Source organism: Lepisosteus platostomus, chromosome 11, assembly GCF_059453375.1.
Source record: "Lepisosteus platostomus isolate fLepPlt1 chromosome 11, fLepPlt1.hap1, whole genome shotgun sequence".
Lineage (NCBI taxonomy): Eukaryota > Metazoa > Chordata > Actinopteri > Semionotiformes > Lepisosteidae > Lepisosteus > Lepisosteus platostomus.
In genome coordinates, this window is record NC_142621.1 from 24475463 (window position 1) to 24489618 (window position 14156).

Sequence of the window (14156 nt, forward strand, 5' to 3'; positions counted from 1 at the left end):
GCATTTATAAAAGAGCTGGTGAAAGAATTTCATTTAAAACCTAATACTATAGTTTACTTTAAAAACTGTCTTGATACTAAAATAAAGGTATTGTCTTTATTTATTAAATGTATCTTTTATGTTTGAATATTTTCTTATTATATCAGCTTTCCTAAAATTATTTTTTACTCACACACCAGTGTTGTCCACTTAATACCTGTATCTCATAGTCCTTCAATAAAATGCAGCTGTGTTCTTAAAAAAAATCACATTTAAGAGGTTTGGCAGAAACTTAAAACTATGAAGCAGAGGCAAACAAAATATACAGAGAAAGTGTAGAAACCCAACTACTACTTTGTCCTGATGAGTAATACTTGGACCACATATGAATGTCTATAAATTTCCGCTAAACTGGATTTTTTCCTAATGTCTAACAGTAGTGTACATGATAAAAACACTTGAACATTTTGTAATGTTTTACAGGGAACTAAACTATTCTGTCATTGGAAAAAAGTTTTTTTTCTAACTAGAATCTTCTTATTGTGTGTTCAAAACTGAGCCTTCATTAAATAAGCTTACACAAAACTGCATGTGGAATAGGTGTGGTTTTTCATAATATTAAAATGGTTGAACTCTCAGTGTATGCGATAGAATGGCACACAGTGAAACTAGACTTTTTCCTGAAACAAACCACAATTATTGTGAATGCTGAACAGCCTACAACCAATCTTAAGGTTAAGAGTGAATCCTTATAATAATAATGAACTTTGATCTTTTTTTATCTTTACTCAAGCACATCGGTATTGTCCTCTTGTTCTTATGTTTGTCTTCACTGGTCCTCATGATGACATGGGAAACACCTATTGTATGACCAGAATATTTTGCACAGTGTAACACCAGCTTCATTGCATGTTGCATGTAGAGAGGGCTAATCTGTAGCATCTCTCCCTGTTCTCTTCTTTCCCTCTTTCTACTTTCTCATCCACACCAGTAATTACCGTGTTTGTGATGGATACTATAATACGGATTTACCAGGGTAAGCTTGAACCCTCCATTAACAACTTTTGTAAGACTATCTTTTTATCCTAACTTCTGCTAAAATACAAGAATTAATTTCACCAACAATTTCACAATGAAAAGTAACTAAATTCCAAGATAGTATTTGTAATTTTAAAAACTTGACAGTTGTACAGTTATCTTTTGTAATTGAACAAGATCTTTTTTTTTTGCTCACAGAAGTTTTTCATTATTATTTTTTCTAATTTTCAAAAGTTGTCTAATTTTGCATTAATTACTTAAGTGCTTACTAACCTTCTCTTTGTAATCCTTCTGGTCTAATTTGTGTTTCTCTTTCCTGCTTATCATGCGTTCTAGCTATGAAGATAATAAGCCATTTATCAAGTAAGATCACTAGAGAGAAGTCAAGTTTGTTTTGAGCTTATAGTTTTCCCCTTTCTCCATTTTCTTCCTTTTCCGTTGCTTTTAAATGTCAGTTTCAGGATTCCACTTTCCTTGTTGTCTGTTGGCATCTTCAGTGTTGTCATTCCTGTTTACTGTTGTGCATCTGATCTTCAGAGGTGTCTGAAGGCTACCTTAGGTTTTCCAACACGTTTCTTTTCCTTTCCTCCCCTCTAACTATTTCTTTAGCCTTCAGACTGTGAAACATATCAGCAAGTCCTCAACCAAAAAGATGTAATTAACCGCCTGGAGTGAATAAAGCATACTAATGAAAACTTACATACAGTATACGGGACCTTTCTTTTTTTCAGTTTTTGCTTGTACATGCAGCCCAACGTCATATGGCATAGCCTGTGTTAACATACCAGTGTGGCATGCAGCCGTGTTTTTCCTCACCCATCAGCCATGTAAAGAAAAGAAATTCAGAAATATATCTTTCTTATTTATATTTATTATTTCTGAACATGCAGTGTTCAAATGTTTGCTATTGTGACAGTATCTGGAAGGACCCGTACTTGTAAAGCTTTGGAGTGCCAGTAATTATGTATGATTGTTTTTTGTTGTTATTGTTGGTGTTGTTCTTTGTTGGTGGTATTTTATTGGCACACTTAATGCTTTATGAATACAGGCTTGTTGTTTTTTTCTAGGCACTTTTGTATTGATCTGCTCGCCTTTTGTTTATTTCTTTCAGATCCTGGGTACTTGGTGCTTTCTCACTGCTTTGCCTTCTCGGATTAACTTGGTCATTTGGGCTTCTCTTTATCAATGAGTCAACGATCGTGATGGCTTATCTTTTCACAATATTTAACGCCTTTCAGGGAATGTTCATCTTTATATTCTACTGTGTCCTCCAAAGGAAAGTAAGTACCTCAGAAAAATGTATATACATTGTAACATTTAGGTGGAGAGCTCCAGAAAATAATCACAGCTGCCATAAGATTTTTTGTTTAATAGGGTAACCTTTTCGGAATTTTTTTCAGGGTGAACATTGTGTATGTCGGTTAACTTGCATGGTAAAGAAAACCTAAAGCATATATATATGTGTGATCAGCAAAATAATTAAAGTACCATTTAGGGGTAAAAGACCAAAATCCACTGTGAGAATATTTATAGTTCGGCAAAATGAGCTTTAGAAATCTTTTTATCTGTCAGTGTCTTCTGATCCATTCCTGAATTTATTGTGCATCAGTCAATTAAAATAGTAAATAAAATGCAGGTAGAAAAAGTGTTACTTTTCTAGTACTGAGAAAACTGCATGATTGCTAATGTCATCTGTAAATGTTATTATATAGAAATTATGTAGAATTGTTGATTCTACGGCTTTAAGAACTCTGCCATCCAGAAAATGATTAAACAGCAGAAGAAGAATCTTAACTTTAAACTTTTTTATGTTTATAGTGTCATTTTAGGCCAAACTTTATGTGATGTGATGTTATTCCCCTTTAATTGCAATTTATGCCTTCCACTAATGTTATTGATTCCAGCAGGAGAAATGTTCAGTTGTGCTACACTGTAATGTCGTGCAGTGGCACTTAAAACTTTATTGCTTTAATTAAACTCCTGCACCTATTATAACTAACTTTGATATAAGCAAGAATCATTAAGGGTTGACTTCTGTTTACAGTTCCGTTGACAGATTACTCTTTGGGTCCTTCGTTAAAGCAGTTTGTCATTATATGTTTGGAGTCAAACCTTAGTGTTTTTCAGTAACCAGTCCCTTTGAGTGTTGCCTAGCTACTTAAAAAATGCAGAGTTGAAACATTAGGTTTTACCTGGAAATTGAACACATGTGTATCTAAGACAACCCGTGTGTAAAAGTGTTATTCCTGAGATTAAAAATAATGAGTGTTTTTGGTAACTCTATATCTGTTTTTTATTGAATTGCCTTTAACATACTTTATTACAAATGTTAGATTAAAAGCTTTTGTGCAGCTTGTGGTGCAAATGTCAACAAAATGGCTGATAGTATAAAATATTGCTTTACATGCTAACTGAGAACGTCTTTAAACCACACATCAAATGGAAAAAAATAGCTGCTTGATCATATACATCTAAAACCTCTCAGACACCACATTACCGAACAACTTGCAAACCACTCCTTGCACATTACTAGAGAACAAATAAAGAATAACAGTCCTAAGACAGCAAAATCATCAATAGAAAAGATAATTACTACTCGGTATTCTTTAGTTTCAGTTTTTAAAAATAATGTGTCTAATTGTCACTGCTGCCTTTTCTACTACACCCGAGTACTACACTTAGTGTACATCGCTGCCAGTAGCAGTATACACTAGGTACCCAGAGCACAAATTTCAGGAGCTGATTTATGTTAAATACTAAAATGAATTAAGGTGATCAGCCACCATTTCAGAACCTGCATTGAGTTAGCTGTCATCGTGCATTAATTTCGACCAATGGTTTAAATCCAATATCCACACCACTGTTTGGTAAACAAGAACAGCAGCAGGTGTTGCTAAATTAACCTATGAAACATTATAAATCCAATAAGAAGAAAGCTAGTACTAAACAATAAGCACAATAGCCCCACAAACCACATACTGCACAGCAATAAAATAAAACTTGGCTTTGTGCTGTTGTCTGGGTCCACATGTTAATAATATAGAATGAAAGAACTCACGTCTGAGAGCATACTGTATGGTTTCAAAACAAATATTTAGGCATGTTATTTTATAACAAACTACTATGACTCAGCAGCCAATAATTCCTGCAGTTATATATGCTGGGCTTACTGTAAACCCTCATTTATTAACAGAGAATTTAGAGGACACCTCTTTAAAATTAAAACAACTAAAAGCTCTACTGTTGTTTATTTGATTTTTGTTTAACATTCTTTCATGTTTATAAAGGGTCTTTAAGGTCAGGAGCTTAGTTTCTCCTATTAAACACATGCTGATCAACGGTATTCTTGCACAGCAACTAGCCGAAATGCAACAACTGGGGAAAGATTTAAACAAAATTCATTTTAGATGCATGGTGCGTGGTCATTTCTCCAGGGAGGAATGTTACACCATTGTGGAATAACACAGACGCTAATTTTCTCATATTATTTGCATTTGCAGGTACGTAAAGAGTACAGCAAATGTTTCCGACACTCGTACTGCTGTGGAGGATTACCGACCGAGAGCTCCCACAGTTCGGCAAAGACATCCACTGCAAGGACTAGCGCTCGCTACTCCTCCGGCACACAGGTAAGAGGAAACTGACAGGCGTCTTTTAATTAACCTTCTTTCCAGGAAAGAACATTGAGACTAGTTTATATGCAAATCATCTGCAGACACACACTGTATCTATTTTCCATGCTTCTGCTTTTTTCTTCTATGCTTCTGTGTTTGTCCTAGTTTTTGCAGCCCCATCCTTTACTTATAGCTTGCGGTGCTTTTAAAGGACAATGACCATGGCCAATTGAACTCTATATCATTACTGAGTGATACAATTTATGCCAAATGCAATATGATGATGCTGTGCTTGGCGAGTAAACTGGGTCAGATAAAAAGTGAATAACAATCCAAGAGTGTAATGAAAAAGGCCACAAAATAGCCAAGAAAGAAGGAGCTATGTCTTAATAAGTATTCTGTGTTTATTGAACAGAGCCGTATAAGGAGAATGTGGAATGACACTGTAAGAAAGCAATCAGAATCTTCCTTTATCTCAGGTGACATCAACAGCACCTCAACCCTTAACCAAGGTCAGTTCTAAATTTTTCGTTTTCCTGATTAAAGCTATCCCGACATGGGGGCAAGATCGTGCTTTTCCAAGCCTTAGGTCTTTTGGAATCTTCTGGTTGCACATGCACAACAGCCCATATCTCTAAAACAGTCATCACCTCTGGAGAGAGATCCTATAGACAGCAGCCCAAATATTTCTGAGCATTTAGATTTAAAAACAGTCTTGCATAGTAAACGTATTGCATCTTGACATCAGGACACATTCCTATTGCCTGGATGAAATGTCGAGCATCATGGCAGTGGTCGTAATGTTACCCTTGCTGCATCATCTGCCAAAGCATCTTTTTGTCAGGGCCTTATAACCATACCCTTCACAAGCCTTCCCAAAATTTGATTTAAAAAAAATGAAAGTAGTATAGACTAGTCCTGGAAAGCCGGCTGTGCAGGAGTTAGAAAAAAAGGTCAGCCAACTTAAGATAAAGTTAAAATTTAAACGCTTGTATGGTCGACTAGAATGTGGACATCACTCAGGCTGGCAAGAATGCAAAGTGACTACTTCTATTTATAGGAAATGTTTTTTTAAATGATTTCATACATTATTAAGGCAAAGCATAAGTATGCTGATGAGTAGATGATGTTAAACTTTCAGTGACCTCAGCTGGGTGGAGAGTGTTGTTCTGCCTTACTGCACTGACGTACTTCAAAATACAAATCTAACAAAGAAAGGTTAAAGCACAATACATGGAATGTCATTCAGTCAAACTGTATGGCTGCTACTTGACTGAAACCACTGTTTTGAGGCACACAGCAAAAGGTTATTTCAGTAACAAAGTGTGCCTTACAATGTGATATTTGTGAATTTCAGTTCAAGACCAAAAGAACAGGCAATCGTACAGAAACTTGAAATATTATTGTAAGTTTGATCCGACCAGGAAGTGCTTGAATTGAAATTAAGCCAGTGAAAATTGGTGTGCATTTAAACAAACAATAGCAGTTTTGATTTAATTAAATTAGTTTAATGTTCTGTTGGTGTGCTTCAACTGTAACCTGAAAGAAAATCCCGGGAATGGCATTATATAGAGGCAGGTTTGGAGTTTAAAAAAAACATTAAGTCACACTGGCAGCAATAGAAAAGACAAAACTTAAAGTGATAATACTGATTTCTGTTTGATAACGGGTTTAGCTTAGATACATATCACAAAGATCAAAATAAGTACTGGCCATCTGCTCGATCAGCTACAGCAGCAAAAATTTAAACGGATTCTTTTAAGTCTCTACTTTGGTTGTCAGCTTTTCGGCTAAACCAAACCTGCATTTCTTTAGGTCCTCAGTTGTATCTTTTCTGTTAATTAAAAGTGACTTTGAGCTTCCTGATATTCAGCTGTCTGGCACCAAACGCATGAAACATTTGAAAAGCTTTAGAGAACATGCTAAAGTTCCTCTCATGGAATCGGAACTGGGATTATTGTTGATAAACTAAGGCTACAGAATGACCTGGAAAGTGTTGCAATAAATATAAAACAATACTTTTCTAACTTTTAATGTTTAAACATTCCTGCAGTGCTGAGTATATTCACGAAACTTATTTATGATCAATTGATAAACATATTGTTTATATGTAAAATGCTGTTATCCAAATTTGCAAGCTTTTTGGTCATTCTCATGTCCTTTGCTCTTACTAATATAATGTTTTTACAGCAATTTTGTCTTCTTTCATGCTAATAGGGTGCATCTGACTGTGCTATCTCAAAATACCCCTCTGCAAAACTTTGTTTTCCTCTACCCAGCTGAATGTGAACATTACAAATTGTGGCAACATCAGACTTGAAATGACAAATCTAGATGAACAGCAGTTTTATGAGAATTAGCATGTCATTTTAGCAGGTGTTTACTTAAGGGGATTCAGCCTACACCTGTTAATCAATGAAAACCAGTGTAATGTTCTTCACTGGCTTCTGTTAGAAACATAAACAGAATCACAGTTGCATAAGACAAAAGTAAATCAGTTTATCCTGATTTTCAAGTTAGATATACAATATGGGATTGAAACAAAGGTTCATATGATGTCAGAATGACAAGTCATTTTTAAATATACTAAAGTCAACATTAAATATGGTCATAAAAATGAATATCCTACTAATTGTAGTGGTAATTTTGTTTCTCATACTTGAAACAAAAAGTAGAAGGAATATTTTTATATTTTCTTTGTTCCTTAGACCAGATGATCTAATGATAAAAAGAAATCCAGTATGCCTAACACATACTATTATATAACATATTTTGCCACTTATTTGGTGGTTTGAAATATGCCTTGAACTGAGCAAACGGACCAGGGACAATAACGGCTTTCCATTTGTTTCACACAAATAACAGAGCAAATTGCACTTAGTTATTCCAAATTCTTGGTAAATCTGGCCTGTTGATTTCAACCCATCTGCCTGACCAGTTGGACAAATTTATTTCACACAAAAAAAAAATGTTGTCATTAAAAGTAAAGAAGTAACTAAATTTACAGTTAATAATCAGGTTTCCTAAAAAGAACAAATATTTGAAATGGCTGAATACTCACCCCTTTTCCAAAAAAAAAATTGTTTTAAATCAGAAACAGTAATTTATTGATTGTGTTGTATTCCTGGCAGCTTTGTCATTTTGTCCTGACAGAAATCCAAACATCTCCTTTCTCAGCTGTTTACTGTAAGATAAAACTGAGAATGGGTGATTGGGTGTTTTTTTTAAATAAAAAGGTTTCATAATTAAAACTAAAATATTCGAGTTGAAGTGTTGACTGTAGAAATCAAAAGTGAGGAAAAGAAAGGAAGGCAAAGTTTTGCTAAACATTGTGGGGTGTGGGATGTAGGTCTTTTTGAGACATACAGTGTAGATGCAGCAAACTTATCTGTCTTCTTCTGTCTCACTGCTCCAGGGATGACGGGCAATTATCTACTAACAAACCCTCTTCTTCGGCCGCATGGCACTAACAACCCTTATAACACCTTACTTGCTGAAACGGTTGTATGTAACGCCCCTTCGGCTCCAGTGTTTAACTCACCAGGTGTGCTTACTTAACACTTCTGTTTTTTGGGGAATTTTTAGGCATTAATGTACTGAAGTCAAATCATTGTGTCTAGCTGAATTTGCTGTAGTATCCCTTTCCATATTTTCTGTACTATAGTTTTCTATAAATTACCATCATTGTTCTATAGACTGATCACTTGATATATTTCTCATTTTAGGGGAAAATGTAAGAGTGTTGTGATTTGTCATTCTTTGCAATTTTAATGGTAATAAAAACTAAATAATTTGGGGAAAGAGATACTACATTTTAAAGCTGCATTATATTGTTGTAGTTTTATTTGTTAGTGGGGAAGAATGTGCTTGCGTTTATTTTGTTGCTAAACATAAGTGTTAGGCCTGCACGTTTTCTGTAAAGGGGCATGTTTTCTTGCGTTGAGAGATTTTATCTGATAGAAACAAACTGAATGCACTTTCAATAACTTCTTACAAAACCAAGTTCTGTTTACTCAAAATATGTATTTGTAGTATAGTGCAGCTATAATGTTATGTATTGGACTATGCTGATACCCATAAAAGAAGGTAAAATACCCTACTTTGTACAGCACTATAGCTGATACCAAATTCAAAGTTATACCCTCACAATGTGAAATTTCATTGAGGCTGTCATTTGAAGTTATTTTAATTTGGGGGTTGTAATATAAAAAGGCATTTTATAAAAGACAACTTTAATGGTTTGGAAATTGCATTGTCATTATCTTATTTTTTGCTTTTTCCTTACGCTTTCCTCTAGTGACCTACAGAGAGACAAGTATGGGAGTAAAACTTAACTTTGCCTATCAAATGTAAATTTTTTTCAGCATGATTATTAAAAAACCCAACAAAAACAAAAAAGGCACAATCAGTTGTTTACTTGAGATCATGATGTATACTCAGTGGGCAAGTGGTTCGCAAAATTCGTACTCCAGAGACAGGATTTTAAAATGTTGCTTAATTTAACTTCATTTCTGATCGAAAAGCAAAATCATGAAATTGATTTCTAAATTCATTTTAGTCTCAGTGTTCGTTTTTCTTAGAAAGGAAAGACATTCTTTTAAATTGAAATCACAAGAAAAACACACAGCCTTCAGTCCATTTTTTTTGCTGCTGTATTCAAAACAAAGGCAAAAAGAAATGTGAAGGGAGAAAACTGTAACAATGTGCTTGCATTGACATAGTTTCAAGCACTTGCTCAAGGCTAAGGAATGTCTGATTTCAAAGTCATTGTAAGGCTTTCCAACATGCCCGCACTACAAAGAAAACTTACATAAAAACTGTGCGGATTATTAAAGCTGCAATGTATTTTACAGTTATAATGTATTTCAGCATCACATTACTTTGAAGTAGAAAGTACTCAATGAATACACATACATATTTCTATATTGAACCTGCATTTATAAGTTTGTTTAGCAAACGACAATAAAGTGTGACATTTAGAATGGAAGGAGAAAAAAAAACATTCTTTAATAATTCATACAAGAAAATGCAGTATGTTTTCGGGAACCTGCACTTTCAGTTCAATACTTGACCGATACATCTGCATTTAAGATTTGCTTATGCCAAGGATTCATTTTGGGTTGGCCAGTCTGCTCCTTTCCTCGCAGTGTATAATTATTATTCCAACTTGCAGCTTTAGTGGCACAGTTTTGATTTAAAAAAAAGAGGAACGCTCTTTAGACGGTTTCCAAGCAGTTTTCCTTGGAGCCTTTGCACGAAATGCAGCAGTTTCACAGTGGTCAGTTTCATTCTAGTCACATCACTCCATCCTTTCTCCAGACATACCTGTCTGGATGAAAATGATTTTATTGCAGTGCATAAGCAAATGCTATGATCTTCACACTACCAGATGTTCATAATCTCCCCCTCCCCTTTTATTTTTTTTCCTTCTGCTGATAAGCCCTGTGATGTCTATTTTACATGTTTATGTTTGTACAAAAGAGGAATCTCTTATCTCAACAACAGCATGTCACCATAAAATACCCATTTTTCTTAATCTCTCTTTCATATCTCCAGCAGGATTTTACTTAATGTGTCATCCCTGCCATGGCTGAGCAAAATCCGCCATGGCTGACACACTCCTCCCATTTCACAGCTAATATTTATTCTTTGGTCTGATTTTTGTGACCCATGTTTACAGAAATTCCTAACATTTCTGCATCTGACCTCACTGGCCATGGTTTTCATGGGCCGCACTTGTAATAACTGGGGTTCATTCAGAACTGTCACTGTGACTGATGCAAGCTGCAGGGCTGTGGGCTAACTTTGACCTTTTAAAGCCTGGGGCAGTGGCAGAGAGAAACTGCAAAAGCACACATATACATCTCAATGGGAAAAAGGTTGCATTAACTAGAAAAAGAAGCTGTGATTGCTCCTTAATTTACTTTGCTGAACCCTTGCTCTAACTAAGTTGCTAAGATTTATTTTTTTTCAGTGATTATTCATCATGTTACAATAAATCATTTTACTTTCTTTTGTACATCAGCTACTCTTAGGCCAGATAGCCTGAGCAGACAGACATGATGTGAGTTGTCCAAAGTGAGTCATTTCACCTGCTGTCTATCGTGATGTCGGATGGTGCTTGTGGGCCCCCTTTAGTGCGAGAGATGGCTGTCCTTGTTAAACACAATTCTTTTGTATTTGTTCATTTTTTCAATTTTTTTCCCTCATCTCCATAAAAGGAGTTATTAGAACTTCTGTTAATGTAGTAGCGTGCCCGTTTGTGGCTACACATTCGTACATTTACCTATACTTTGTGTACGTGATATCTTCTTTTTTCTTTGTATTTTAGTGTTGTTTAGGACAAAAGACTGTCTTGATTTTACTGCAAGGAATGTTTGTAATGTTACTGCAAAACAGCTTTACGTTTTCTGTGGGAATGGTTTGGAGTATATGGCTACTTAATTGTAATATTTTATGTGTTGTTGAAGAATGATTTTTCTCTTATTAAGTATAATTCAAATGATCTTGTAGATTCTTCAAGTTTATCTATATGGGATTTTGTCTGTAATGTTTTTCATAAGTAAATTTAAGCAATTAAAAGTACATTTTGTCCTGAACAGCATTAAATCTATTTTCTTTTTTATTATTTTTTTAGGTGAAGTTAAGAGTTGTGGCTAATGTAAATCCCCTCACGTGTTCTTTTCTTTCCAGGACACTCACTGAACAATGCCAGGGATACAAGTGCAATGGATACTCTACCGCTAAATGGTAATTTTAACAATAGTTATTCACTTCGCAATGGGGACTACAGTGACACAGTACAGGTCGTGGATTGTGGACTCAGCCTTGACGATGCAGCTTTTGAAAAGATGATAATTTCCGAACTGGTGCACAACAACCTCAGGGCCTGCAGCAAGAGCCACAACATCGAGAGAACTCCTTCAGCCAAAGTGGTGGTGGGTGGAAGCAGCAGTGAAGATGATGCCATTGTGGCAGATGCCTCATCTTTGGTGCATGGTGACACCCCTGGTTTGGAGCTGCACCACAAGGAGCTAGAGGCCCCTCTAATTCCCCAACGGACTCACTCGCTTCTGTACCATCCTCAGAAGAAAGTGAAGACCGAGGGAACAGACAGCTATGTCTCCCAGCTCACAACTGAGGCTGAGGACAACCTGCAGTCCCCCAATAGAGACTCACTTTACACTAGTATGCCTAACCTAAGAGACTCTCCCTATCCTGAGAGTAGTCCAGATATAGAGGAAGACCTCTCACCTTCAAAGAAGAGTGAAAACGAGGATGTTTACTACAAGAGCATGCCTAATCTAGGAGCTGGAAACCAGCTGCAGGCCTACTACCAGATCAGCAGAGGCAATAGTGATGGATACATTATTCCTATAAACAAAGAAGACTGTATCCCTGAAGCAGACGTGAGGGAAGGACAAATGCAGTTGGTGACAAGCCTTTAAAGTGTATTTAAAAAAAAACTTTCTCCTCCAACCCCTTAACCCCAACTCCAACATTTTCCCTTACCCTCCTCCGTGAAGACAACACAGACAATGTGGGGAAATTTGAACCGGGGCCTAGCATTCTAACCCTCATCTTCACAGACAGACAGTGGTGCGTGGTGGTCACTGTGTACTGGTATCTATATCTTTTGTGAAGTTTTCAGACAGACTGTATATAACATGCAGAACCAAGAGAAGATTTTTTTCAAAAACAAACCAACTATGTATTTAAATGTGCTGCTGCTGTTAAACAACTCAAGATAAAAATGTACTGGCCATTCCAAATCAGCAGTTTTCTAAGTAAAAGGTTGTACATACAGTTATGTCATTTTCGTCTAAGCTTGCTTTGTATTATATACAAAAGCAGGTTGTGGGACCAGGACTGGAACTGTTGGACTGTCTTTAAATATTCCTAATGAGACTTTCTGAAATTAGGAATGTAAAGGTCCTGGATCATTTGGTAGAACAAAGTCATCTCCATCACGGTGAAGATTGGAACGTATAACCACTAGCAATCAAGCCACAGGCCTTATATTTTCTCAATTGTACATTGAACTGTTCTCAAGAATAATGGCTAAAGAAAATATATTTTGTTGTATTGCTAGTGTAAAATAAAATTCATGACAACCATAAATATAAAAGACATTTTAAAGAAGATTTTAAAGACTTTGAAGAAACTATTGTGTAAAAGTTGCACATACGTTATAAAATGTTTATTCTTACACTTCATTCATTGTAGTACGTTTGAACAAAAAATGCTACAAAACTTTTTAAAAAATCAACAAAAACAAGGTCAACCCATATTCACTTTTTCCACTTGTAAACAGTGTTTTGCTTACATACAAATTTCAAATTTTGTCCTTCAGAACAAGTCTGAATTTCATATTGCCAAAAGAATTTATCTTAGTTTGGGGGGACAATTCCCTCTGTTGAAGCCAATAAAGCCATGCCTTGCACAAATTTGGTGTAAATTAGATTATTCAAATGTCTTTTTCTGTAAAATACTTGACAGAACAATGGGCACTAGGCACTTGAGACCAATTTGTTTGGCATCAATTTTTATCCTTTAAATAATTACATTTCAGCTGATTGGATTTGGACATTTATTTATTTATGGATTTCAAAATCAACAAAATGATCTCGGATGATGTGTAAATTCTTTCAGCACTGGTATGCTTATTTCATTATTTTGTGTAAACATGTTATTAAAGTGCCCATCACTAATAACTGATGTAAAGTTCAACACTTGTTTGACAGTAAATAAATGTGAGATTTTTTTTCAAATGCTCTTCTAGGTGCTTCATTATTTTTGTTTCATGAGAAAGAAATTATTCCGCGCCCCATACTCCAATTAGATTGTATCACCTTGAGGGGATTTGCAGTCTGTTTTTAATAATTGTTTTTCGTGAGTAAAAAGAGTTAACTAACTGCTATCTTTGGTAGCAAAATGCCAAAACTGATATTATATTTGATTCCACTTTTCGTCCAGCAAATTCTTAAAGATATTCCTTAAGAATATTTGCCATTAGTGCATCCTTCCAATTCCTAAAATGTACAGTTGACAAAGATTCAAAATAATGATGCTACAGTAGTAATGAAAATAAGCTGTAAATATTTTTGGCATAAGGTGTATTAATTGGTAAATAAGCATTGCCTACCCGTTACTTCTACCAGCTCTAAAGGAATATAAAAAAAGAAAACCAAGCCAAAGCTGCTGTTGGGTTTGTGATTTATATGCTCTATTGATTTGTCTGATATTGATGTACATAGTTTTGCTGATACAGGCAAATGGATCATCACTTTACTTTTCTGCAGCACAGTTATACATTGTACTGAGCATTAGTATTTGATTTTAATAGGTCTGCTGATGCACACATACTGATTGTAACCTTATAAAAAGTACATCTGGATCAATGTCCCTGAAAATCTGATTTCAGAAAGTCTTTTTTAAAAGAATTCTGGCATGGTTCACTTAAAAGCATGTAATAAAAGTGGTTTGCCACACAGTCCATATTTAATTATACTTAGAATTATATAC

General features: G+C 35.3%; 1 protein-coding gene across 19 annotated transcripts in view; it reads left to right on the top strand.

Moving 5' to 3' along the window:
- Positions 1-13402, top strand: part of adgrl2a (adhesion G protein-coupled receptor L2a) — a 334526-nt gene extending 321124 nt beyond the window's left edge. For 4 of the 19 annotated variants that reach the window (XM_088598895.1, XM_088598896.1, XM_088598894.1 and 1 more), the window contains 8 exons: positions 971-1015; positions 1354-1380; positions 2129-2297; positions 4518-4646; positions 5047-5143; positions 8047-8175; positions 8929-8946; positions 11325-13402. In XM_088598895.1, the coding sequence (XP_088455021.1) occupies positions 971-1015; positions 1354-1380; positions 2129-2297; positions 4518-4646; positions 5047-5143; positions 8047-8175; positions 8929-8946; positions 11325-12079 (1369 nt within the window). In that variant the 3' untranslated portion in view covers positions 12080-13402. Of the gene's footprint in view, positions 1-970; positions 1016-1353; positions 1381-2128; positions 2298-4517; positions 4647-5046; positions 5144-8046; positions 8176-8928; positions 8981-10656; positions 10710-11324 lie in introns of all 19 variants that reach the window. The other 15 variants (XM_088598900.1, XM_088598914.1, XM_088598901.1 and 12 more) reach the window with 12 other exon arrangements.
- Positions 13403-14156: the final 754 nt, after the last annotated feature.